The sequence below is a fragment of the Mchenga conophoros genome, linkage group LG3 (genome assembly GCF_057382185.1).
Source record: "Mchenga conophoros isolate Kocher_MC1m ecotype Shallow Benthic linkage group LG3, M_conophoros_male_GT1.1, whole genome shotgun sequence".
Classification (NCBI taxonomy): Eukaryota; Metazoa; Chordata; class Actinopteri; order Cichliformes; family Cichlidae; genus Mchenga; species Mchenga conophoros.
In genome coordinates this window covers 66197257-66224015 of record NC_140528.1, presented here as the reverse complement: position 1 = coordinate 66224015, position 26759 = coordinate 66197257, and the positions used below count along the sequence as shown (strand labels likewise).

Genomic DNA, 26759 nt, shown 5'->3' with positions numbered 1-26759 from the left:
GGAGGGAGAGGGGAGGAGAGTAGCCAGCGACCAAGGAGAAATGGAGCAGATGCCGCATGTAGGAGGAGGGAGAGCAACCGGGTCCCTCGGTGCTGCTTCCTGGTCACTTTCCCATTCTGCCCTCTCTGCAAATGACTTATGGTGAGAGTCCAGATTACAGTACGGCATGTCCAAATAACTGTTCCCAAAGAAGCAGGAACCCCACAGAGGTCGACATAATTCACGACTTTACAGGATCACAGAGGAAGAAACTCACCAAAATTAGATTTTATTTGAAAACTGGTGCAGAAAAACCACCAAAAACACGATCTTGACACTGACTGGCAGAGAATACTTTGACCCAAGTACAGACAAAAATGGATTTGACTGAATTAAAAAAAAAACTGCATAAATAATTGAATACATTCAGGAATAAAATACATTATTTAAAATTTAAATACAATAATAAAGCACAGACAATGGTGTAAATTAAATACTGGCACTGAAGGCGCTAAACGTCTCTTAAGGGTGCAGTGATTTGCATTTCCTTCCTTATACAATAAACCATGTACGTACGCAGCAGCTTCTAATTACTGTATATATGAGCAACAGCGTAATTCAGTTTGTGGCTTTCTTTCAACATGCTGGTGCAGACTGGGGGCGTCCCGGTCTCCTCGTTCATCTGTATCGGCATTATTTAATAGCGTCGTAACAAGCAGGAGCCACAGAGCGGAATAAATTGCATGCGCTAATTAACGTTTCATTAGCCAAGCTTGGAGACGTTACTGTTATTCTCTCTCGCAATACAATCGCTGCTTCGTGCAACACGTCTACTAATGAGCTGATCCAACCGCTGCTGCCTGCGAGTGTGTGCGTGTCTTCTTCCCTGCAGAGCATATGGCTTAAGGAGGCCAGCTTAGCCTTTTACTAGTTTGTAGTCTATGCTTATATACTGTACAGCATCTCATAACACGATATTTACAGTTTATGTGCTAAAGGTGGCTTCGACTTTCTCCTTGGGATGCGGTGCAAGATGCGGTGTGGAATTGAACCGTCTGTTTATCGGACCGTTAATCATGTCGGTGCGGGTGTGGCGTAGTAGCTAAGTGGCACTTTATCCCTCCCGGCGATGGTATGCGCGTAACACGGCCCGTGCTGCCGTGTCAGCGTTCCTCACATGGCCGTGGCAAACAGAAAGACCTGGATGAGCGGCATGACCTTCAGAGTTGAAAGGTCAGCGAGGACAGCCTGCAGTGAGTTTGTCAAAGAAAACACAAATAAGAATTCTGACCTCATTCCCCATCTCACCTGTGTGAAGCACACCCTCTCCCCCGCCCCACTTCTCAACAGACAAAAAAATGCAACCATACAGGTCCGACACGCATAATAATGATGACGCAGGATCCTTGGGAACCGACAATCCTTGCTTAAGAGTACACCGTTCCCCACCCTGTCCTTTTGAGAGTCAGTGAGAGATTAAATTTAGGGAGCATATCATGTTTAGAGAGAAGGTTTACCATTTCAATGCAGGCCCCAAGGTTCTAAATATATAATATAAGGAGCAGTGTGTTATGATATCTTGTCTCTACTGGGGCAGGTGGTAAATGAGCAAGCAAATAGTGCCGGTCTCATGCATCATATTATAGTTTAACCCCAGCCTCACCCCTTGGAGGGAGGGTGGATGGAGGGAGGGGAGTCACTGTATGGTCTGCTCCTGGTTTCGGGAGCGGACGGAGCGTACAGTACAAACATGCTAAAGACCTGCATTTAGTGTAACACGAGCGACAGTGCAGGAGTCACCGCAGGCTGCACTAATTCAAAGCTGTGATGATGATTCTGCAGCTGATCTTTTGTTACAAGACCTCCAGCAATAATTGAAATTAATGACAAAATCTCCTTTTAAGTGCTGCTGGGATTTGGATGAAGAAGTTGGTGTGCTGTGCACAGGGCGGGGTAAGAGGGTTCTTAAGTGTCGGGGTTTTTACAGACATCTGCATTCAGATGACTGGGTTACTGGTACTGAATGATCATCAGAGGCTATTTACAGCCTTCCAGGAGTATGTGAGGAGGACAGGGAGAGGGACTGAAGTCAAAAGTTTCAAATGCACACACACAAGTACAAGTCAAATATAACAGACACATGTACCTCGGCTGAAGCCAGCGACGTCACTTCCATCAGGTTCTCGGCTCGGAAGGCAAACACAGCAGCTGCTAGAACTGGAATAGAAGGATGGGAGTTGGATAGGAAGAGCTAATCAGACTCAAGCATGGAGGGCATTACAATTAAAAAAAAAAAAAAAAAGACGAGACAAGCATGTTACTGTTGTTTACCTGCAACTACCTCCAGTGAATCATATCCAAGGATTCGATCCCAAAGAAGAAGCAGCTGATCGGTGGAAAGGTAGCCAGAAAAGGCCCGTACCATCCACTTAAAGGCTAGACGCAACCTAGAGACAAAAACATCTGTTTGTAAACTGATTTTATGGCTACAGTTGTGCAAATGTGTCATATTAGCAAGCAACTCGGGGTAAAATACCAGCATCTTGTACTATACTAATCGTAAGTGATTTTTAAAGGATCCCTGAATCAGTACTAAGACTGTAGTTCCAGTAATTCAACACTAGATGGGAGCAGCTGATAACTATAAGTCTTTATACCATACGAATAGGCAAACATCGAATGTTGATGGCCTAAACAGGAACAGACAAGAATACTAGACCAAAAAAAAACAACAACCAAAAAACCGGTGGCCGCCAGAGCTACCACTCAGCCTCCTGGCAGTACAATCTGTAAATGGCACAAATCTCATGGAAGTACAAGCTCTAGAAGACAATTACCAGGTCTCTGTAGAGGTTAATGAGGTGCATATGAGCCTTAGTGACTTTATTTACTATATCAATTCAAAGGAAAATGTCTACGTAAGAACCAGGAATAATAAATACTAAAATCATAATAAATAAAAACCACTAAAAACACTGTCACTTTTTGTAATGGTAAGAATTATAGGTTTTTTTGTTATATTGCCATGGAAATAACACTGAAACCCAAGTGCCTGGAGTGACTAATCAGAATAGTTATTACATATACTGTTAAAACCCCTTTCCAACTTCCCCACACCAGTATACATCATATCCTGTCAATCTGTTGGAAATACCCAGGAGTCTTTATGACTCCACCCTTTTGGCCTAGTAGGCTTTTACCTCCTCACCACCAGGCTGAGAACAAAGACTCTTTACATTAAGAAGACTGTTTAACCTTATATGTAATTACCATGAGGTCTAAATAGATATTTCATCACTCACATGTATGGTTGTGTTACACCAGAGCCATGTGTTAACGTTTCAGTAGCACTGTGATTTGGTTTCGTCCTTAATTGCAACTGTTTGTCCTTATCTGAATGTATAGAGAAAATCATCCATCCACCCATTCACCCTCCATTTGTTAAATCTACTAAACCAACATTGTCATAATAAACCTTAAAAAGCTTTTTAGATCCTGTGTTTAAATTTGCACGGATTAGATATTCTGTGGGCCAGCACAGCCAAATCTCAGACTCCTTTTTTCCATCCTAAAGTGCTGGGTTGTTTGTAAATGAAACCCTTTTTTGAAGCCATTTTTGCTGGGTGGTCATAAAATGAAAAGACGCATTACTAGTATTTTAGCTGCATACCTTAACCAATGCAAGATTTTCATTCAACTTGACCTCTGACCTTGATCTCAAGATCAATGTCATAGACATTTGAACTTACCTGAGATTTTTAGTAGATCCACTTCATTTGAAAATCCTATGTTGTTTCAGTCTTATGCTATCATGTTCACATCGCCCAGTGCCGACCCAACCAGCCGGCATGGTGACAACAATACCTCGAGCTTTTCAGGCTAAGTGGGGAAAATTAAATGTGATGCTCCATCTTTTAATGCCAGTTGTCATACTTCATAAAGCAACTATGACTGAATGCATGAAGTTTAAATACAATGATTGTGAGCGTGAATGTCATGTTAATTTGGGGATTTTAAGGATTTCTTTGCATTTATCCTTTTCCAAGGTGATTGTACAGTATATATCTTTAACGACTTAAAAAAACAAGAACTGGATGCACTCCAATTCTCACAGGGTCAATAGTACAGATATTGGCTTAAATATATACTTCATACACTCACTTAACTTTTCATAAGTGGTGCTTAAGGTTCAAGAGTATCTTAACTTGACAAGGTCTGTTAACTTCTCATGAGTAATCTTGACTGACTACAACTGGTAGTTTCTCTTTGCAATATCAAAAGGATTTATTGGACAGCACTCATTGGATTGACCAATACTCAGAACATTGGGTAAGTGCAATAACTCTATGGAGATCCAAGAAAGACAATGGTAGATTTACACAATTTGCGAAAGTCTGTTGGATTTCTAAACAACTGCGGATTCCAAGATCATCAGTTCAAACAGGTTTTTCTGAGTTCAAGTACAAGTTTTTCTGATGTGGGTCTGGAAGAAGACCAAAAGTGTAATCCTCAGATGAAGAAATTGGTGAGGATGTTCAGGAACAACCCAGGAACCACCAAAGGTCAAGCCTGCCATGAACTGGAAAATGCTGGCACACCAGCATTCCTGTCCACAGTGTGACCAGTTTTATCTCCTCGAGGACTCAGAGGGTACCCACCAAAAAAGTATGGCAAATACTGCAAATATGTGATGTCTTGTTAAACGAGCAGATATTTGAAGTTTACACAGCACCATTCTCGCATGAAAATATCTTTAAAGTTTATTTTGTGACCCAGAGTAATATTTCAAACTCTGCCACTCTGTGTTCCTCCGCCACTGCCTCGTTTGAGTTTTTTTGGACGAAATGCATTCTGGGATATTGCATTTTGTAATTTCGAGCTGATTGGAGACCAAAACAGGCAATCGGATTTTTTTGCATCCAAGTCTGTGATTGGCTGGTTTTGTGGCACAAATATAACGGTGTACAGAAAGAGTTGAACGCACACGGGCAGAAATGCTGAAAGTGCAAGCAACACATTGCGAGCAAGCGCAAATGCAAAAACTGAGCGAGAGGGGCTGCTGTTGTGTGTGTGTGTGTGTGTGTGTGTGTGTGTGTGTGGATAATAGCAAACACTGAAATACATTTTTTGCAAGCAGCAATGAATTTTGTTCACTCAAATGTAGCTTTTCTTTGCTCAAAATAAATTTCTCCTCAAAATGCAACACTTGCCCCTGCAAATTATGTTTTTACGTGCGCTCAATTGTTTTTTACGTGCGCTCAATTGTTTTTTACGTGTGCTCAGAATAGTGGCACAAAAATAACGCCATAAAAAAGAAGCTTCAAACTTGATTGAAATTTGCAGCTGGACAAGTCAGTTGCCTTCTGGAGGAAAATGTTATGCTCAGACAAGACAAAGATTGAGCTATTTAGTAAACGGACTGCTTCTCTTTCTCAAAGCACTTTAAAAAACTTGCCTTATTCACCCATTCACACAAGCACTTTTTTCAACGCTTTTTCTACATAAGTGCATCTAACATTCACACTCCGATGGATGATTTGTGGATATTGCCCAAGGATATTTGGCATGCAGACACTAGCAGCCAGGGATCAAACCACCGACATTCCAACTAGCAGATGATCTGCTCTACCCCCTGAGCTACACAAACAATTAGCCACAACAAGATGTATGTTTGACAAGAAGTATGTTTGAAAGAGTAAAGGTGAGAAGACTGCAGCAACTGTCAAGCATGGTGGTGGTAACACAATGCTTTGGGGCTGTTCTGCTGCTAGCGGTACTGGTATATTGCAAAAAGTGGATGGCATAATGAAAGAAGAGGACAGGCAACCACTAGATCGTTAAAACTAACCAATGGGACAATGATCCCAAGCACACTTTTAAACTGGTTTTGGACTGGATACAGCGGGGATTGATTGGACAGGAAGTTATTCTAAGCTAATTATTCAATAGCATTGCTAGCCGCATGTTCCTGGTGAGATACACTGGACCACAGTGTGGAGTGTGCTACTCACGGCTGCACCCCAATCTGTCGCAGGTGGTAGAAGAGCTGCGGCAGGTGGGTCTGAAGCAGCCGCTCGAACTGCAGGCACAAAGACAGTATACCCTGCAGGAGCACACGAGAAACCACATCAAGTACACACATGAAGACAGAAGAAGAGAACGTTTGGATGTTGACTTTTAGCAAACACAAAATCTTACCGAGGGGTGGGAGGAAATGGAGTGCAGTCTGAAGAAGTATCGGATGTACATTTCCCTGAATACGTTGTACAGTTTGGAAGGCTCATTGTACAAGAAACACAAAGGCGCAACTGTGGGAGAAATTCAAATACACACTCCCTGTCACATCCTGCTTATACTGTCTCACTTCTGGAAAAAGCAGCAAGAGTGCCGCTCATAATCACAAACATACTCACCATACATTGAAAAGCCATGAAAAGGAATCACACCTGTTCAAAAAAGATATGCAAGTCAGTAAATTTCTTACACATAAACATCAGTTAGGTTTTCAGCGTGACAAGCCATATTGACTTTAGACTCCAGGTAAACTTTTTTTGTCTGAATGTGTGAATAATTGTGTAAATGCTGTGCTTCTGCCCCCATACCGCCTGTGATGATATAAGATTTTCAATCTAATGTGAAGAAAAGCATTCGGTGATGATAATATTAAACTATATAGAGATGGTTTGATAAACAAATGGCGCCAATCGTCTTTATTTTCATGGATTTATAGGTTAGAGATCAGGGCAATGTGAGCCTAGCTGCCATACTAAATAAGAGTACACACCGTTGCCAGAATGTAGAACACTGACAAAGTATATAAGGAAGTTTAAACATCCAAAAGTACTTTGTATTTCACTTCAATTCCTAATAACACAAACAGTAAAAAAACACAAAAACTGATGAACACATCACTGGTAAACTCCTAAACACACTACAGTGGTCTCTCTCTATAACGCGGTTCACCATTCGCGGTCTCGCTGTTTCGCAGATTTGTTTTGATGCTTTTTTTTGTAGTACAGCGCATTGTGTTCTGTGTCCTGATTGGCTGTAGACCATTGTGACTCAATCTCATGCCGTGTCTCCTGTCCAGTACAGAATGCGTTCAGCTTGTCAAATTTAAATAAATCTTCGATCTCTAGCAGTGTGACTCTGAAGTGCTGCACTGTATGTTTGTAAGTTTTCTCCCCAACAAACACATGTCGATGAAACATTTTGCACCATCAAAGGCAGCCGCAGGTGTGTTTAGTTTCATTCTTTGTAAGACAGAAGGTTTGAACTTTGAGTGTTTAAACAAGTGAGAAAAGTGTGAACATGTTCATGCCTGTTTGAGGAAAAGTGTATAAAGTGTGTAGTGAGGGGTTTTACAGCCTTAAAACATCTATAATAACTGTAAAAAATAAAGTTGGCTACTTCGCAGATTTCACCTATCGCGGGTTATTTTTGGAACATAACTCCCACGATAAACGAGGGACCACTGTACTCAGTTTGTACAAAATATCATGGAGGAATACGCTGGAAATAGCAGATCCATGTTGCAGTGCTTAACATAATCGGCTTAGGTCTCAATCACAGGGAGGCCAAGAGACCAGTTGGCAACCATGTGGCAACTACTGGACACTAGGGAAAAATGTGTGTATTCAATAGCTATTTGTGAGTGGCTGCTGGCAGCGAAAACAATTTCATTGGCTGAATGCAGGCCTAGAGACCGGTCATGACCCATGACAACCACTGGTTGTTATGTGAAACTGTGTATTCTGCAACCAGTTGCAGAGTGGTAGCTATAGGAAAGTTAATCTCATTAGCGAAGCCATCTTACTTTTCTCTAATTTAACATGTAGATGAGCTGAGTCTGCAGTGAGGTAGTGACTTAAAGGAAGAAGTGTAATAAAATACATTTAGGCATGGCTGGGTTGTTTAGCATATTATTACATGTACATTTTGTAACATTATATCATATTTTCACTTGTAATTCTTGCTGTTATCTTTACTACAGGTATATGTTGAATTCCCGTCTTCAGTTATTACTTTTTTATTCTTCTAGTTAATCACTCCCTCAATAGATATTTGGCCCGTTACATAAAATATTGCTGAACAGAGAAATAACACTACCAGAACATGTGAAATAATATTAAAGCTCACCGTTGGGAGGATAAACAACAGCACACTCCTCATCTCCCACTTTCCCTGTGAGACAGACAAGCAATGACATTAGCTTCTAATCTTTTAGTCATTTTAACCACATGCAAGGCTTATCATGGAAATAAAAAATTGTAGCAGCTACCAAAGAGATTTTGACTTTCTTGAAAATAAAATCACCAGGATTTTAGTGAAAATACATTTAACAGTGTTTTGATTTGTTTTTCCAATAATGGCATTTATTCAAATGACCTGGAAAATACAGACTCCTGACCATACAGACATGCTCACCCCTCTGCATCCCACACTCGTCTTAGGTCAGGTTCAAAGAAATAAACACAGCTAACATGCAAAGTCATCGGTGTATGAGAACCCATGTTATACGTGTGAAGGGGCATTCCTCTGGCCTCGTGCCATGAAGAGATGCGTAACTGTGTATATTTGTCCTTAGCTAATAATCTCACCTTGGATGTATGACTTGGGAGGTGTGGCACTGTTGTATTTGAAGTGCTCCAGGACGGCCGTGTCACGGGAGAAACACAACAACACCTGGGAGGACAAACACACGGAGTCAGACACATTTTCATGAACTGACTAAAAATGATGGTATCAGATAGTGGATTTAAGGTTTGCGATGCTTAAATTTCATGAGGGATGTATATAGGATATGTTCCTAATATGTAACAGTATCCCCCGCCTGACAACCGGGGATAAAACAGACAGCAGTTAATACTCTTATCTGCTCTGTGCTGGTGATGGCCTTGAGTGGCCCTGATTCCTCTTGGGTAAGAAATCTATTAAAGCAGAACATCTGGGGTCAGGGTTTCAGGATGTGCTGAAGCAGGCAGTTACCGAGCCTTAAGTGGCTGCTTGTTTCACAAAAGGACCGTATGAGTTAGAGATCTTTCCATTACAGTCCAACTTCTGTATATTTCTGCGAACAAATTTCATTTCCTCTAGCCACTTAAGCTGAATTACATCAGCGCGGAAAAATAATCTCTAGAGAAAAGATGAAACCAGAAATTCGTACAGTTAACTTAAGACTGAAGGCGGATGAGGACTGCAGCAAATCGTGAGTTTGCTTGACCTTTGAGATTATTTGATGGGATGTCACTGTGGGACTACTTCTCAGGTCTAATTCAAATGCATTTTAGCCATCTTTAACCCTCTAATGCCAAGTCTATCACATTAGATGATATGAGTTTTGTGAGTTTTTGAGACTTCTATATAATCAACTTTCATACCCTCACCATTTCTACACACAGACAATAAAGCAGTCTTATCAATGCAGTCACATTGTATGACTAGAACAGTGCTGTGGTGGAAAGTCTTTGACTGAAGCATAAAAAAAGATCCAAACTCAAATCAAGACAGTTACATTTTTGTATTAAATGACGATTTAATGACTTTAACAATGTCACGTGAATATATGTTTATCCAAAAGACCTGATCTGGATTTTTCCAGACATATAAAGTTCTGTACAAATGTCTCGAGACAACACTCACTTCTTTATATCTTACAATGGAAAAGGGAAATAGTTGCACTGATTTACTGAACCTCCAAATATATATGGAAATACAGTATATGAAGGAAAAACAGAGTTTGGTATGACTTTATTCTTCAACACAGCCTGAACTCTGAGCTTTCTTGTTGTTTAAGTATGTCAAGTTTCTGGGGCTGTGGACCCAGCGTTTTAAGTTTTAGTTTATTTTGATGTTTATGTTTAAGTTCATTAGGTTAGCTAAGTTCATTTGTTTATTAGATTCCTTGTGTTTTCTACCCCTGTATCTAAGTTTCCCTCACCATTTATGTTTCATGCCATGTGTTGTATGTTACCAAGTTTGTGTTGCAATGTCTGAGTTCCATGCTGTTTCCTGTTTTATTGTGAAGGTCCCTGTCCTATGTGCAGTGCATCTAGTTTTGCTTCCCCTTGTCTCATTAGGTTTGATTTGTCCCATCTGTGTTCCCACCTGTTCCCCATCCCTTTGTTATCTCTCTGTGTACTTAAGTCCTCCTTTGTTTGGGGTCAGGTTGTCTGTTGTTCACGTCATGGTTCCATGTTTCAGGTATTGTTGCATCCAGGCCAAGTTTCATGTTGAGGGTTTTTTCATGCTTATTTTTAGTTCACCAAGTTTAGGTTAATGTTGGTTTTGCTTCAGTTTGCCCTTTGTTTGTACCTTTGTTACCTGCCTCATTAAACGACTGTGACAAAGTAGACTACAGGAATAGTTCTCGAGTTCTTCTTTGGAAGTTTCTGCCTTTCGTTCTGTTCTCTGTCGAGATGATGCCACACTGCTTCAATAATGTTCAGTTCCAGTCTCTGGGCAGACTAATCCAAGACTGACAGTGTTTCAATGTGTGGCTTTTTTATAATATGGCATAACATTTCTGGAAAACTCTAAACTTCTGCTTACGTAGCTGCTCAAGAGCAACAATACGTGGATTATTTCAGTGCCTAGTGAGTTTAACATTAGTCAACATTGACAGGAATACTGTAGCTTTGTTCATGTACGTATGTGTTCGTCGGTTTAGCATTAGGGAGCATGATGGGCAAACAGTCGCTGAATAAACCGGTTGCCCAGTACATGCAAGTGTTTATCAGCTGAGCACTAAAGGGAAACCGAGCAGTGAGTGCCAGTGAAGCTATTAATACAAGGTCGTATCCGCATCTGGGCTGAACAAGTAAGGCAGATAAAGATGAGCGTTGCTATTAAGTGACAATTAGCTAAAACGAGTTTTAATGTTTGGGGCAATCGGTTTCTGGGTGACGTAGAAGCTCTTATCTCACAGGAATATGGAAGACACAACAGTGACTTTGTTTAATCTGCAACAGTGTAAACAACTGAACTGTACAACAAAATAAGTGTAACAAATTGATAAGGGAGGCCACGGACAGGTTTCAAGCCTTTAACTCTGTTGATAGAAGTTAGAAACATGTCAACAGATACAAAGTTTTAACTATGCTGAAATGCTAAACAGTAACAAGTTCCAAGCAAGCACTTCATTAATATTTGAGCTCAGGTCACAACATTTTTTGAAACACAACTCCTGGTGTGGTAAGTAAACTGAGAAGAGAGCCTACCTGATAGAGGAAATCTTCAAACACAAAGTAGTAGTCGTCATTACTGGCGGTGAGCTTCACATCCTGTCGGAGAGGACGTTTTGAAATTACAGTGATCTCAGAATGACGTAACGTTACAGATTATTGATGAGCACAGTGACAATGTAACTTACCTTATAGATAAGGTTGTCCACCAGCAGGTTATGCTGTATGACTCCTGCCTTTAACTGTTCATAATGCATCACATCCTGAAACAGCAGAGAGCCAACAGGTTTAATGTCAACTTTCAGGCGGTTTCACATTCAGAATCCATAAATCGCATCGCAAATGTAACAGGAATATTCCCCCCCATTTATTATTTAAAATATACCTCACTCTCTTTAACAGATCCATCTAAGTCAAATTTATGCACCTTCTCTGTCTGTGACTACAGCAGGTTTGAACGAGGCTTCACGCAGAGGTGACGTGTTTCCGACCGCATGGTTAAAATCAAGCGCGCCTCCGGTTTGAGACAGGTTATCATAAATGAACCAAAGAAAGAGCATCTACACGATGATCGGCAGTGAACTGAGAGCAAAAACAGACGTTTCTGTGATTCTGACAGCTGAGCGAGGACACAGAAAGCACTGTGGTAATATGGACAGCGTCAGCAAAAGATAGCTCCGACAACTTCTGCTAAAATACTTCAAGTTTATATCTCCTGCTGGTATGGAGTGGAAACATGGGTCACAGCAGTTCACTTTACAGGTTAGATTCGTGGATAGTGAAATAGATCTGAATTGGACACCACTCTACAAAACTTTAAAAATAAAAGATAAAAAAATAAGAAATATCCCACTGTGTTAAATCAGGTGTAAAATGGCAAACTGTGTGATACAATAGGATCACAAAAAGAGTGCATGTTTATGACCAGCACTCAGGAAGCTGAGGATCCCTATTCAGAAGTAGGGATGCAGCCTGGCTCTTACTACAAAGTCCTGCTGTTTATAGAGTCTGTATTTACGCTGCTGAATCAAAGTGTGTTGTGTATACCGGTTTGTTTTGTTGTAAATAAATAATAAACTTTGATGTTTTATGGTGATGTCAGCCTGCTGTGGCGTCACCTCATAGAGCGTCATATTGAAAAAATAAGCTCTCTCTGTGCCCCATCATATGATATATTAATCAATAGTGTTGAGTAGTGTTAGCGCTCAAGATCAATTTTGACCTTGGTCAAATGTTTAGCCCACCTAGGTACTCATGTCCGCCAAGGCCCAATATATTGTTGTGAAGATGATCCAAAAAACACTGTGGGTAATACAAAGTTTTTACTCTGACCTTTAGGGTCGAGCTGTTATTGGCATCTACTAGGGATGCACCGATACCGGTATCGGGTATCGGCCTCGATACCACATTTTCTAAAGTACTCGTTAAAAGTCCCCCAATACCAAGGACCGATACCACGGTCTGAGACCTGCCTATGTTTGAGCGGCATGTAAGGGGTTAATCAAAGGCCCCGAGTGCCCGCCCCCAGGCCCCGGCTGCAGCTCAGAGCGGGGAGAAAGCGAGGCGAGACATATCAGCTGTGTGGAACTAAGGCGGACTGCAAATTGTGCTCAGCGAAATTGTCCAGAGGAGGCTCTAAAGGTAGCGCATTTAACACAAGTAATTTAATCAAGCACCTAAAATCCCAACACAACAACGAGTACAAAGAGTTTACCCACGCTTATTAGCACAGAGGAGCATAGCTGATGCTATAGCAGTGGGACGGAAAATAGTTGGGCATTTTAAACATTCCGCTTTAGCCTACTCCCGCCTCGAGGACATTCAGGGACAGCTCAACCAGCCAATAAAGAGACTGCAGCAGGACGTACAGACGCACTGGAACAGCACGTATTACATGCTCCAGTCCCTCATTGAGCAAAAGCAAGTGCTGGGCGTGTATGTGTCCGAGCACGAACTCCCTGACTATCTCACCGCTCACCAATGGGCTCTTATGGAGACGACTGTTGCCATCCTCGCCCCCTTTGAGGAACTAACTAAAAAAGTGAGCAGCTACGACGCACTAGCCTCTGATGTCATCCCAGCTGTGACTGTGCTAGTGAGACTTCTAAACAGAGAAACAGACGAACAAATGTAAAATTAAATTTTGTTTTTTTATAATTATTTATTCTGTAATATGTTGCATACAACATGCTTTTCATTTTAAATAAATGTTCTTAATTCCAAACTAGTCCCTTGTTTGTTTGTTTTTTGTTAAATTGTAGGACTAAAGCTGTTACCTGCAAATTTAAATCATGTTTTTATTAAGTACTCGGTATCGGTATCGACGAGTACTGAAATGCAAGTACTCGTACTCGTACTCGTTTCCAAAAAAGTAGTATCGGTGCATCCCTAGCATCTACCCTCACACAAAATTTGAAAATTATACCTTGAAAACTTTGAACGTTAGACTGCTAACAAACAGACAAAACAAACAAACTGATTGCACACTTCCTCCCTTCAGGGGAAGAACAAGGTGCTGGAAACATTGCCCAGAGATTTAAGTCCAAAGTAACATGACAGCATCACGCAGCTCACCAGCACATCCCAAAGGTGCTCTATTAAACTGAGATCTGGTGACTGTAGAGTTGCTTTTGTCTTCCTGTCAGCTCAAAGCAGTCTGTCCATTCTCCGCTGACATCCAAAGGCAGAGAACTGCCACTCACTTGATATTTTCTCTTTTTCAGACAAATTCTTCCACATCCTAGCGATGATTGTGTGGGGAAACTCCTAGAAAATCATCAGTTTCTGAAATAATCAGACCAGCTCATCATCAGGCACCAACAACCATGCAACATTTAAAATGACAGCCTTCTCCCTCATTCTGAGCCTTGGTCTGACATCAGTTCATCTCGACCACATCTGCTGCCTAAATGCATTGAGCTGTTGCCGTGTGATTGGCAGAAATTAAAGAGATTCGAGATTTACACAAGTTGAACAGGTGTGCCTATTAAAATGGCCTGTAAATGTCTATATTTCAGCATCAATGACACCTCCACAGTTGTGCATGTGTGCCATTTGCGCTAAATGCGCCGCCACACCATCGCAGATCTTGTTAACAACTGTTTACAATGCCAATGTGTACTCTTCTTCAGTTACATATAAGATTTAAATGATTTGCACTTTGCATTATTTAGTTTAATTACACCGCGTCCCAAACTTGTTTTCGAAATTAGATTGAGACTATTTAACATTTATCAAAGCAACACCCAAGTCATTTGACTGAAGAGATTACAGTCTTCATATTAGATCTACTGAAAGATAATTCTAATTCATAATATACACAATGCAGACAATTTTGCACCAGCCACATTTATCCTGTCTGTAACTAACCAACTGTGACTGTTTAATGTGTTTGCCCTTGTGGTATCCAAAGCCGTGCTAACGCTCTCCAGACCTCAGCCGGTTTGCCCACATAGCTCTCTCTAACGAATCAATCTCTTAATCACAAGCATTGTTTTTGCAACTTGCCACCAACATGAGACTCTGGATTGCAGCGTTTACACAGACCTCTGCCACACACACAGGGAGCCACACTGTTTGTGCTAACTGTGCTACACCCCCCAGCATCTGATTATGTTAACGTTTCTACAAACAGTCGCAGCGAGCCGATAAGCAGCACACCAGCGAATGCACGGATTGTCTAGTGTAGAAATTGCAGTTCAGTTGGTGTTATACATCATGTGTTGGTTTTTAGTGCACGGTATAAATGCAAGGATGCAAAGTGTTTAATCCTGGTGCCGTTCTCCAGGGAAACGAATACACCTGAGGTCCAATGGCCCCTCAGCTCCAAACCGTTAAGCGTGAATATGGATGCAGCTGAAAATTTCCCCTTGTAGTAAACATGCCCTCTGGGAATCACTGCAGCTGTGTGTGCACGGCTGCTCTACAGCAAACACAGCCAGCTGACGGTGGCCACCAGAGTGCAACTCGGCCATGTGTGTGTGCACAGTGTACTATACCTGTGGCTGGTTCGTGGCGTTAAGGATGAGGGCCCACAGGTCTGCCCGGAGCCCGGTGGGGCAGCCCTGCCTGCTGTACTGCTGTGCTGCTGCGCTATCCTCCTCCATAACCACTACACAAGAGACATGAAGACAAAACAGAGAATGGGTGCATAGCACAGCTGTTATTCACCTTAGGACCAGGCTTCCTTCACCTGGCAATTCCCCACGTAACATTCAGAAAGAGGGTTTAAAAAAAAGTTCCCAAAATGTTAAACTTCTCTCAGTAATTCATGAAGTGAAAAAAAAATATCACAAAAATCTGCTTCTGAACCCTGATGATAAAACATTTGATTATTAAGAAGTCAGTGTTTTTGTCTGGTTAACTGTGACAAATTTCTGACATTTGACAGACTAAATGACAGATGAATTCAAGAAATAATAATGGATTACATAAAAAAATTAGTCATATTCCAGAAGCGAGAATTTCAAATGATGTATTCTTCTTCTACACAGGAGTTGGATTTGTGTCGGTATTTGTAATTGCTGTAAGAGTACGTCTTAACGTTCAATGTAAATACACGAATGTTATTTGTGGCCAAGCCCAAACCATCACAACTCCACCATCGTGCTGACAGATGTTATGAGGCGTTTGTGCCGATATGCTGTCTAAATATCTGCAAGTTGGTCTCGTCTGTCCAAAGCACATTGTTCCATAAGTTTGTTTAGATGCACCTTTACAAACCTAAGCCGTGCTGATATGTTCTTTTTATAGAGAAGAGGATTTCTCCAGTTATTTGCAGCCTTGGGGCGTCCACTCCTGGGAAGCTCTCCTGCTGTCACGAATGTTTTCCACTTGTGAATAATCTTTCTCACTGCTGAATGATGGACTTCAGATTGTTTGGAAATGACTTAGTTACTGTTAAATAATGACACAGTGTAATATGTGCTGTTGTGCTGTATTTAAATTCATTCAAGTCCTCCTAAGGACCAGAAGATACGTTCTAGTCCTCATACCTAAAACCTTAGAATTAAAAGAGGGTCTACTTTCTTTTTCAATTGGCTATATAAAGGTAAAACAGTAGACTGGAGGAAGAACACATGTATGTATATGAACAACTGGAGGAGAAAAGAGTGGCAGGCCTAAAAAAACAAAACAACTAAAGCAGATGAAAAGTATCTGAAAGTCATGTCCTTAAAGAGCTTGAAGAAATCTTGAATAAAGCAAAGACCTGACATAGGACGTTCCTATTGTCCTAGCAAAAACAAATAAATGAAGGGTGGCTCACGACTGTATACAAGATATTCAAAATATTCAACATTTATTGAGAATTCTGCAAGAATCCTCGACAAGTAGCACAAAAATGAAAAGACTGAGTGTGGAGGATGTTTTTCTCCTCAAAAAAATGTATAAACATCAAAAATATTAACAAAGACATTCCCATAAATTCTGCGTAGCTTTCCAAGAAATCACTCAGGCGCATGCTGGAAACAAACTCTTGAACTTCCCCATTCTGCCCTAAATCTCTGTTGTGACAGGAGCCAAAAACACACAGCTCTTGACTTAAGGTGCTGGTCAGTCATAACATAAACGAACACGCTCCTCGTTTCCTACATTTCGTATTCGAGTGCACTTACTGCTTCGTCTGGACCACGAGGCGCAGCTTAGGCACAGAGGCGAACGGTAGATCGAGGGTCGTGGTTGTGTAAATAAACTACTGCCTGTGTTTGTAAGACTCTTGTTGGCTGATATCTGATTTGGCCGTCATACAGGTGGCGTTGTTACAGAGCAACGAGCTAACAGTTAAAGTGTTACCAATCTGAATGCTCGTGCTTCCACTCAGAGGCGGCAGTCATTCACTGACTCACACAAATACTTCCCGTTAGAGGTGGGCGCATCGATCCAATTATCGATATTGTTGATGCAACGCTGGCATTGGTACTGGATCAGTACTACTGAGATAGGATGGATACATGGTTTCCTTTAGAGACAGACGCAGGTTGTAGGCTAAAAGTATCAATATTAGTAGTGGCAGTACTAGCCCTGTATTTTCTCTTGGTATTGGATCAGTACCAAAACATACAATATCTCACAGCACTACTTCTCAGTACTCTTTCTGCATCACACTTTCTGCTTGTAACACTTGTGCCTATTTTGGGGCTTCCATAAATGGGTCACAGTTGATATAATTAGATTAGTTTTGAAAAGATCTCCATAAAAAGGCTCTTAAATACAAAAATTAGAAACAAGACTGTCTGCTCATCAAGTTTCTGTCTTATTTGGAGTTATCCTTTAGAAGTCTTAAAAAATGACGAGGTAATGACATTCCTGGTTGCCTCTGTTAGGACACTTAAGCTGCTACATATTTGTACTTAGCATAGAGGAATGTATGGGCAAAAATGGCATTCAAAGCAAATATCCTTGTTTTTTGTTGTTTTCTTAAGAGAAATTTCATGTTATATTCATTGAAAGGACATGTATTTCCTTCCTTGCCTTCCCAAAAGACAAACAAACTGGTACATTCTTGACCAATAGGATGTGGATTTACACTACATTGCCAAAAGTATTCGCTTGTCTGCCTTCACGCGCATAAATGAACTTTGAGGGTCATCCCATTCTTAGTCGATGTGGTTTAATATGATGCCGGTCCACCCATTGCAGCTTCAACTCTTCTGGGAAAACCTTTCGAAGGTTTAGGAGTGTTTATGGAAATTTTTCACCATTCTTCCAGAAGCACATTTGGAGGTCAGACACGCCTTCACTCTAATTCATCCAAAAAGGTGTTCTATTGGGTTGAGGTCAGGACTTTGTGCAGGCCGGTCAAGTTGTTCCACACCAAACTCACTTATCCATGTCTTTATGGACCTTGCTTTGTGCACTGGTGTGCAGTCATGTTGGAACAGGAAGGGACCATCCCCGACTGTTCACACAAAGTTGGGAGCGTGAACTTGTCTAAAATGACCCCTCCACCAATCGTCCATCCGATTGCCAGACAAATAAGGTTCAGTCACACCACATTGACGTTACACCACTTCATCTGACTCTTTGCATTGCACTTAGTGACGTCAGGCTTGGATGCAGCTGCTGAGCCATAGAAACCCATTCCACGAAGCTCTCTACGCAAAGTTCTTGAGCTAATCAAAGGCCGCATGAAGTTTGTTGGTCCGTCACTATTGATTCTGCAAAAGTGGGCGACCTCAGCGCACTATACACCTCAACCTAGGTGAGGTGTATAGTGCGCCTAGGTGCTTGATTTTATACACATGTGGTCATGGAAGTGTTCATTAGAACACCTGAATGCAGTCATTTTGGATGGGTGAGTAAATACTTTTGGTAATTTAGTGTACAATGAACAAAATCTCATGAAGAAAATAGAGCTCAACAAAGCATTTCCACAAAAAAAAAAAAAAGGAATAAAAACAAGAACCAAACACTGACCTTTTTTTCCGATTTGCACATACTCGTTTTCAAACAAGTCTGTACAGGAACGAGAAAGAAAGCACAGATCCATCAGTGGTGCTATCTGCTCGATTTACAAACAGACATGCTGGATTCTATTTCAAGCCTGAACACCAAAGTGTAACAATGTCGATATGTGGCCTTCACCGAGATGTTGTTTGAGAAATCCCAGACGGCCCTTGTGGCACAAGAAAGGAACAAGGACTGATATGAAGTCCCTGTGGTATATACACCATTAAAGCCCTCTGTTCATTAGGTAAACACATTTATTCTAGAGTATTCTTTCTTAATCACAACCAGAAATGTGTTTAGGTCTGGTATTAAAATGCTGCTGAGTGATAATTAAAATTGTTATGATCTAAGCTTGCCTACAAATTATGTATTTTATAGGACAAAAAGTCCTCTGAAAGTTTTTAAAACTAATGAGCCTCTGATTCTGCCAAACGGCTGACACAGCGCTGTAACAGGGAGCTTCTTTTCTTGATGGTTAGATGAAAACAATGATGGCACTCTCACATATGTATGCCATAAACTTACAAAACTCTACAACCACCAGCATGTTATCGTTACAGTTTGAACATGTCTTTTAGGGCATGATAACTACCAAGCTAAGTATCTGCTATCAGCCTTCTCATCCTTCTCCTTCCAAGAAAGGAGTAATACCTGGATGGATGAGTGCGTGGTCATCAATCCCCATCTGTCCACTGGTCAGGTTCAGCTCTGAGTAGGCCTCTCTCTGAGAGTTTAACACAACAGACACAAAACGCATGAATAAATGTACAATCTATTCTTCTTTCAGTTCAAAGAATACACTTCTACCTCAACACAATGCAAGACGTTTTTATTAATAAACACAAAACGTTAAAGAAAAAGAAATATATTAAGAGACATTATTAAGACACCCATGACTTCTTCATATTTTGCTTATAAGGCATGAGTGACGAGTTATGAAAATAAGTGATAAACAACACAGCTATTAGTCAGGATTTAATAGCTTGAACAGCAGCCAGGGAGTTTCACTGCTGCATAATGACAAAAAGCTATTTCCCCTTGTTCAGAGTTTGCTCTGGGCACCACTACCACTGAGCTACGAGGCCTCTCTGGGCGATACTGCTGTAGAATATCAGGGATATTCAGGTTGAGAAACAGCTAATAAGCCTTTAAACTGGCAGCCAGAGACTTAGGAATTGGAGTGATGTTAGCTATCCTTTGAATAAGCTGCTGGTGTCTGATCCCACTCACAAGGACAAGTTTTTCCAAATCCCTATGACCCACAAACATGTGAAGTGAAGTGGGGAGGAACACAGATCCCTACCAGGTGTGGGATGTCCCTGACATTGAGAGGAACCTGGATGAGTCCCCAGTGACTCCTGACGCTGATGTCCTCGCTGCTATCGTGGTTGGGGTTCCGCAAACCGATTAGGACCTGTTTAGACAGCATTTATGTAACATAATGGAGTTCAATCCTGATAATAGCAGTAAAAAAACAAGGCGAGGAATGTGCTTACTTCCAGAAAGTCTTTCGGAGCATAGACAGGCCTGAAGCGACTCAAATCTGCAGCGATATAAACACGTAAACAATCTTTACAATGTGTTATGTAACAGCAGTCAAAAAAGCCATTTCTTTGCGAACTTAATTTATCAACTTCAACTTAAACACACATCTATGCAAATTAAAGGCCAGCTCTAAGTGGAACTTCTGTCCACCGTCTTCATAGCACGGCAGTAAGTTCCAGTCCCGTGTCATCCTCAGAACAAGGCCACATTAAGGCTTTCGACGAGAGGAAGGGGTGCTGCTGGTTATCTCCCTACCAGGAGTCTGGACAGCTTCTAGATTCACGATCCAAAATGTTTACAGCCGAAGGACGGCACATCCTAAATGTTATTATACACCACTGAGCACTGATAGCACTGTTAGGACACGAGATTAGGGTGTTCTTTGTAAACGCGGTGGCCTGAAGTCAAAGTGGTACGTATCTTCTGACAACAATAAAAACTCTTTTTAAACAACAAAAATGAATTCATAGCACAGGCTCAGTCATCTATGGGGAGGCTTGGCAGCACAATTCCAGCGTGTGCTCTGCAAAAAGCTACATTGTGCGCTATGCAGATGTTACAGAGCCCGAGTGCCTTAGAAAGCCTTGGCTGCATTAGCGCGGCTTAGGAAGCAAACACGGAAGTAGCAGATCTGGTTTTGAGATGTGCTAAGCTGGCGATAAATACAGCAGCGCCTGAACGCATCAACACTAATCTATCATAAAAGGCAGATTGCTCGAGGCCAAATCTCCTGGGTAGTGTCTTGAGACCTGGTTCATCTGTGCCCATCTCGTTCCATTTGTTGGTGAGCTCCTTCTGCTCCGCCGCGTGCCTCTGTGGAGCAGGCGGAAAGACAAGATTTCAACAAACAAATGCCGCACATCCCGTCTTAAAAATGTCACATCAGTATTGCGTTCGAAATAATAAGTCATAAATACAATCGTGCCTGTGCAGAAGCAAGCAGTAAAACTGATAAACAGACTCCAAACAACACAGTCTGGATATCGTCAGTTAAAAAAGCTGCTCGGGTTTAGCCGCAGCTCATAGCTCAGTTGGCTCAGGGTTAAAATGATGCAGGGTTTTTAATTTGTTCTATTTGCAACATCTCTAGAGAAGATGTTGCAAAATAAAAACAAAAAACCCTACAAACTAAAATCTATAAACTTGGCTGTGATTGTCAATGTTTTAGTTACCATGTGAGCCAGAGGCACTCCAAGCTCTGTGCTCATGCTGTTCAGGCTTTTGAGGACACGCTTCTCCCAGCTGGCCTGTGTAAGAGACACACACATGCGCACACCTTAGTGATTTAAAAGTGAATTTGGCAGACAAAAATGATAGGAGTCAGGGAGAAGCAGAGAAAGTGAGGAAATAAAAGCAGACGGGCCGACCTGGGCCTTGCGCATGTAGACCAGCGGCTCTTTGAGATGCTCCGGGGGAGCCGGGGGATGCCTCGGGGGCAGCTGGCTGGAATGAGCAAATGCAAGTAAGACAACGTTGCCGACTGACACACAAATAACACCACTGTGTTTTTTCACAAAACACTTACAGCTTTGGGGAAAATGAAGCCGGTCGTGGCACAAAGAGCATCTTATTTTGAAAAGAAACACAGCTGAAAGGAGGAAACTGTCAAACAAAAGGGAAATCTTACTTTTTTTCCCCTTTACAAAAAGCAGGCAGTCAGTCTCCATTAGAGCCCACAAATGGACACCAGATGAGTCAGAAGACATCTCCAAATGCACAACCCCCCCCCCCAGCTAAGCCTGCTTAGGGCATGCCGAATGATTCAAGGTCTCAGAGCGTTAAACAACGTTCACCCCAATCTAAACACCTATAAGAGCACATAGCGCCAGAAGAAGGAGCCATTAGTCACTGTTATATGTCACCCTCTCAAAGCAACGTATTAAGTCCTTGTTTCAGACTGAGCCTAAGGAGAGACAGTCCGGTGCTCTTCGAGATAAGTGAGTGCAGCACACGTTTCCAAGCTTTTTACGGAAGAGACAAAAAGGCCTCCAGCCAAACGGAGATTTCAGATAAAAAGAGTGCATAAATGTGGATAACAGTGGAGGGATTGTTAGTCTTTAACGTTCAGGGAACAATGGCTTTTTAGCTACAATTTCAGTGTTTAAAACCAAACATTTTTTTAAAGGTAAACCAATAACACTAAGAGGGAAAGGCAGAGGAGCCAAACTTGTGCAGGAGAGAGCAACATTTCTACCAAATTTAAAAAAAAACCCTGCATTAATCACCTTTAAATAGATAGTAGTGTACCAGCTTTTATATATTGTGTTATTATATTGTGCGTGTTGGATTTATGTGTAAACAAGGTGTAGAATGAGATGAATCTATAACATTAACGCAGTCTGATGTTGGGTTACGTAACCAGTCTCTTCCATGAAGCCGTGCCCGTGTTGTTGTGCACGCTCTGAGTCACTGCACGCTCCTGACCCCGTTCTCCCTCTGCTTCTGCAAGTAAACCTGGCTCCACTCACTCACACGTCTTCATTATTTCCAACTTATTTGGAAACTTTCTTTAAAAAAAGAAAAGAAAAAAGCAGCGACTTTCTGCACAAACCTTTGTCATGGTGCTGGACTTTATTGAGTTTCCTACTTGTTTCGATTTTGATCATTTCCCCACTGTCTCTTGGATTCTCTTTTTTCTTCACGACTTCTCTCATCTTTCGTGTAACTGCTTCCTGTTGTGTTTTGGTAATTGTTTGTCCTTGTGCGTCTTTCTCTGCCTTGACTTCTTGAGTTTGTCTTCCCTCTGACTCCCCGATGGTGTTTTGTCTTCATCTGCCTGACATCCTTCCTTTGTGACTGTCAGCCTCACCTTAATTTGATCCAACCTTGTCTCCTTCTATAATCAGCTCTCTGTTTACATTAAGTCTTATATAGATCATCTCTATCCCCCTAATGTGTTTCAAAGACTTCAAAGACTTTACCCGACTATTCTCGAAAACATTTGCTACTCTTCACAAAAGAAGGTTGCCATCAATTTGCACCTTGACCAGATGCGTTTTGTAGTCATCAACAAGCTTCAGGTATAATTCTGGCGGATATTTGATCGCTCTTCTTGGCACAACTGGTAGATTTCCTTTAAATTTCTTGGTTTCTTGGCTTTTAAGCGTAGTCCACAGATTTTCAGCAGTGTTGAGGTCAGATTTTTGGGAAGGCCATTCCAGCTATTTAACATTAGCTTGCTTTGTCCGCTCCAAAGCCATGTGTTCTTAGGATCTTGCCCTGTTGGAAGACCCAGTTGTGTCCAGGTTTCAACCACGTTGTTGATTTCAGGTGAAGTTGGAGAATTTGGAGGTAGTCCTACTTTCTCATTATTCCATCCACTCTGTGATGGCAAAAACTTTTCCCCAGAAAGTATGTGGCCTGTCCACGCATGTAGCTGCTAATTTCAGTTGAACTTGAAGGTGAGCTCTAAGAGACTTTCCCAGCTTGTCTAAATCTACAATTCTCCTCCTCAAATCTTCACTGAGTTCCTTGGACTTTCCCAGTGTTCTGCGTATTGTTCAATCCATCGAATGGTGTCAAATAAATCCTTTTTGTGCTAGAAAGAGAAGTGACCGGTTGTAGTCGATCACAATCACTGGTTGACTACAATGATCAACCAGTGATCATTCGTTAATAGGCCTTGGGTTTGTCAAGTTAAAAGACACTGTAGAACCTTTAAGAGCACTTTTTAAAAGATTAAGTGAGTGTATGTATATATTTGTATATATTTGAGCCTGCAGGTATACTTTGACCCTGTGTGGATTTATGGAAGCCCGTTTCCACCAGTAAAAAAAACAAAAAAAATATTCATAACTCGAAATTTTGACATATTAACTCGAAATTGCGATTTATTAACTCAAAATCTGGAGTTAGCGCTGCCAATCAGTAATCTACATCATTTTCTTGTTACCTGGAAGGATCTAGCGTAGAGGAATGCGCACTCAAAACCAGATCGAACATATTGGCACTTTCAAGAGTACGTTTGCTGATAGTAACGCCATGTGATGTAGTTAATAACACAAGGATTTCATCATTTGTGAAGCCACGCTGAAAATAATCAGCAATTTGTGCATACATGACTGGCTGTAATACTGGTGACTTAGCTGCAGCATTTGTAGCTGAGGGCTTCAGCTTCCGGGTAACAAAGAAATTACGTTATTCACGTAGATTACTGATTGGCAGCGCAAACTCGAAATTTTGACTTATTAACTCAAAATTTTGAGAAAATTAAGTCAAAATTTTGATAAAGATAACTCGAAATTTTGAGTTATGGATACTTTTTTGTGCCAGAAACGGGCTTCCATAGTAGATTAGATCAAATTAAAAATTAATTCAAACTTGTACACCCACTTTTTGTTTTAAAGTGTTCTAAGATGTATGCTGTACAATCATACCAACCTGGAAAAGAACAGTTCAAAGAACAGTCATTGAAACCCAAAATTTCCATGAGATTAATTCCCATGATTAGTGGATGTTAACTTCTAACCACCACTGTACTTTCCATTAGAAGTTAGCAACACCTTTACAAGATATTGGGATATTCGGTGTACTACATTTTTAAACAGGGAGATCGTTTTTGGCGCCATCAAGCCAAAAGATACAAAGACAGGATTTCTGGTCTAGGTTGCCCAGCTCTTCTGAAGCAGTTTCCCAGTGCTAGCATCTCCTTCACTGGAGGTACACGTAATCAATCATATAATCAAGAATAAAGAAACATGCCCTACTGCATTGTGGGGTGTTTGTCAAGCAGCCATATACACAGATATCACAAGAAATTTTACCCAAAGATGCCAATAAATCAAATTTAGCAATCATGATGAATAAAATGATTTGTATTTGATGGCTTTTCACTCTGTAGATATACAGAGTGATTGTGTCCTGACTCCTGACTACATTCATGTGTCTTTACAGCATCCTCTGTGTGCCTGATAATGATGATGATGAAGACAGACTTTCATATGTCGCATATTTGCTGTCATATGCAGATACCAAAGTTTAACTATAGAATCTGGGGAAACTTTATTTTTGTTTGTTCCTACTTTTCTGTCAAGGAAAATGAATCTTCCATAGAAAAAGCAATAACCCCTTTGAAGTCTACCAGCAACCATCAGTAGGCTGATATTAGCCAGCAATACACAGCAGTGACTCAGCAGATCGAGCTGTGCATCTTTAGTTTGCTAGGAGACAAAACAAATTAAAATTTCCACTATATCTAATAAGCTAATCATGAGCAGAGGTTTACAAATTTTCCATCCCTAATGTGTAAGCATTCAGTTTCCATCTAAACTGAAATGCACAGAGATCCTCACAGAGGCTATTAGTACATGTAAATGTTTATTTTGACAGCCTAACATTATTTAATTTATGAATGCAGAGATTTTTCCTGGCTCACAACGAGCCTTTGACAGGTGACTACACACATAAGCATGACTGGCCCGCATGGAGGACGCTCTATCTGATATTTACACTTACACATCTGCTCTTTTCTGGAGGCATTTTGTTTGTTTGTTTGTTTGAAATCCCCAATTTAGAAAAAAACCCGATAAAATAGTTCTGGTTTTTTTTTTTATTATATACAAGAAAAAACTGTTTACTTTAATGCATTTTTCTCTGTTTTGCCTATTTGATTTTTTTTAACAGTTTTATGCTCGAGCAAATTAAACACATTTCAAAATATCTATTTTAAAATGTATTATGGGCATCAGTTTAGCTCACTGGTTGAGTAGGTGACCATTTTACTATCATCCTGGGAAAATTCATCTCGGGAAAAAGCTCAAATTTGATACAAAAAAATTTCGAAATAAATGCGAATGTTAGACATGGATGAATGCTTGAAGCCATGATGAGTTTTTATAGAGTGATACCAAACGCAAGCATGGCACAAAACTAGCTTTGAATCATTTTGAGGCTGAGAAACCCCAAACACAATGACTGTCATGCTTGAGTAAATTCAACCCCACTGTGTGTGTGTGTGTGTGTGTGTGTGTGTGTGCAGTGCTTCGTCATACATGGACAGCTTTACACCAAATGTCACTTACATGTGCAGCTCTCTGTACACTGCATTCTGCAGCTTTCTTTCCCAGCCTGGAAAACATTGGAATTTGTTATTATATGTTATAATATTATTATCACTAAACAGACAAGAGACAACAGCTTAATTATGACTTTGTGAGAAGAGATTTCTTGCAGCTTGCTACCTGATGTTTTGAGAAAACTGCGGACGTCCTCTTTTAGAGACTCCAGTTTTACGTCAGGCTGGTGTAAACACTCCTGAAAACAATGGGGACATGGGGAAATCAATGCTTCACATTCTTAGACATGATGTGGCCTGGATGCTGTGGTTTTAGCTAAAGGTGAGCTAGAAGCAGAAGCACCGTGTCGTTAGCCACATGCTAGCTCACTCACTTTGGCTTGCCTCTCTATCTGAGAGTGTAAATGGCTTCCTCTGAGCCGCTGGATGATCTGAGCGATGGTCAGAGACAGCTCGATGCCCTCGTCCATCCTCCTTCTGGTCAAAGCCCGTTCAGTTATGCGTCTGAAGCCGAGCGGCTCGCTTCACTGCGGCTAAACTGTCAGCATCCAGCAGCCGCCCCCTGCAGAGGTTACTTAGCAACTGAGGAC

General features: G+C 41.1%; 1 protein-coding gene across 2 annotated transcripts; it reads right to left on the bottom strand.

The window, feature by feature from the left end:
• Window positions 1–247: 247 nt before the first annotated feature.
• Window positions 248–26759, bottom strand: tbc1d19 (TBC1 domain family, member 19). Of its 2 annotated transcripts, XM_085266816.1 has the most exons (21): window positions 26544–26759; window positions 26336–26408; window positions 26177–26222; window positions 21524–21599; window positions 21329–21403; window positions 20906–20969; window positions 20108–20154; window positions 19915–20025; window positions 19263–19335; window positions 18579–18617; window positions 15161–15273; window positions 11351–11425; window positions 11199–11261; window positions 8580–8664; window positions 8119–8163; window positions 6393–6425; window positions 6178–6287; window positions 5991–6082; window positions 2311–2426; window positions 2126–2196; window positions 248–1227 (listed from the first exon to the last, which is right to left on the bottom strand). In XM_085266816.1, the coding sequence occupies exons 1-21, from the start codon at window positions 26637–26639 to the stop codon at window positions 1153–1155; spliced, it is 1578 nt and encodes a 525-aa protein (XP_085122942.1). In that variant the 5' UTR covers window positions 26640–26759; the 3' UTR covers window positions 248–1152. The 2 variants fall into 2 exon arrangements, with proteins under 2 accessions (XP_085122942.1, XP_085122943.1); XM_085266817.1 differs by lacking the exon at window positions 18579–18617.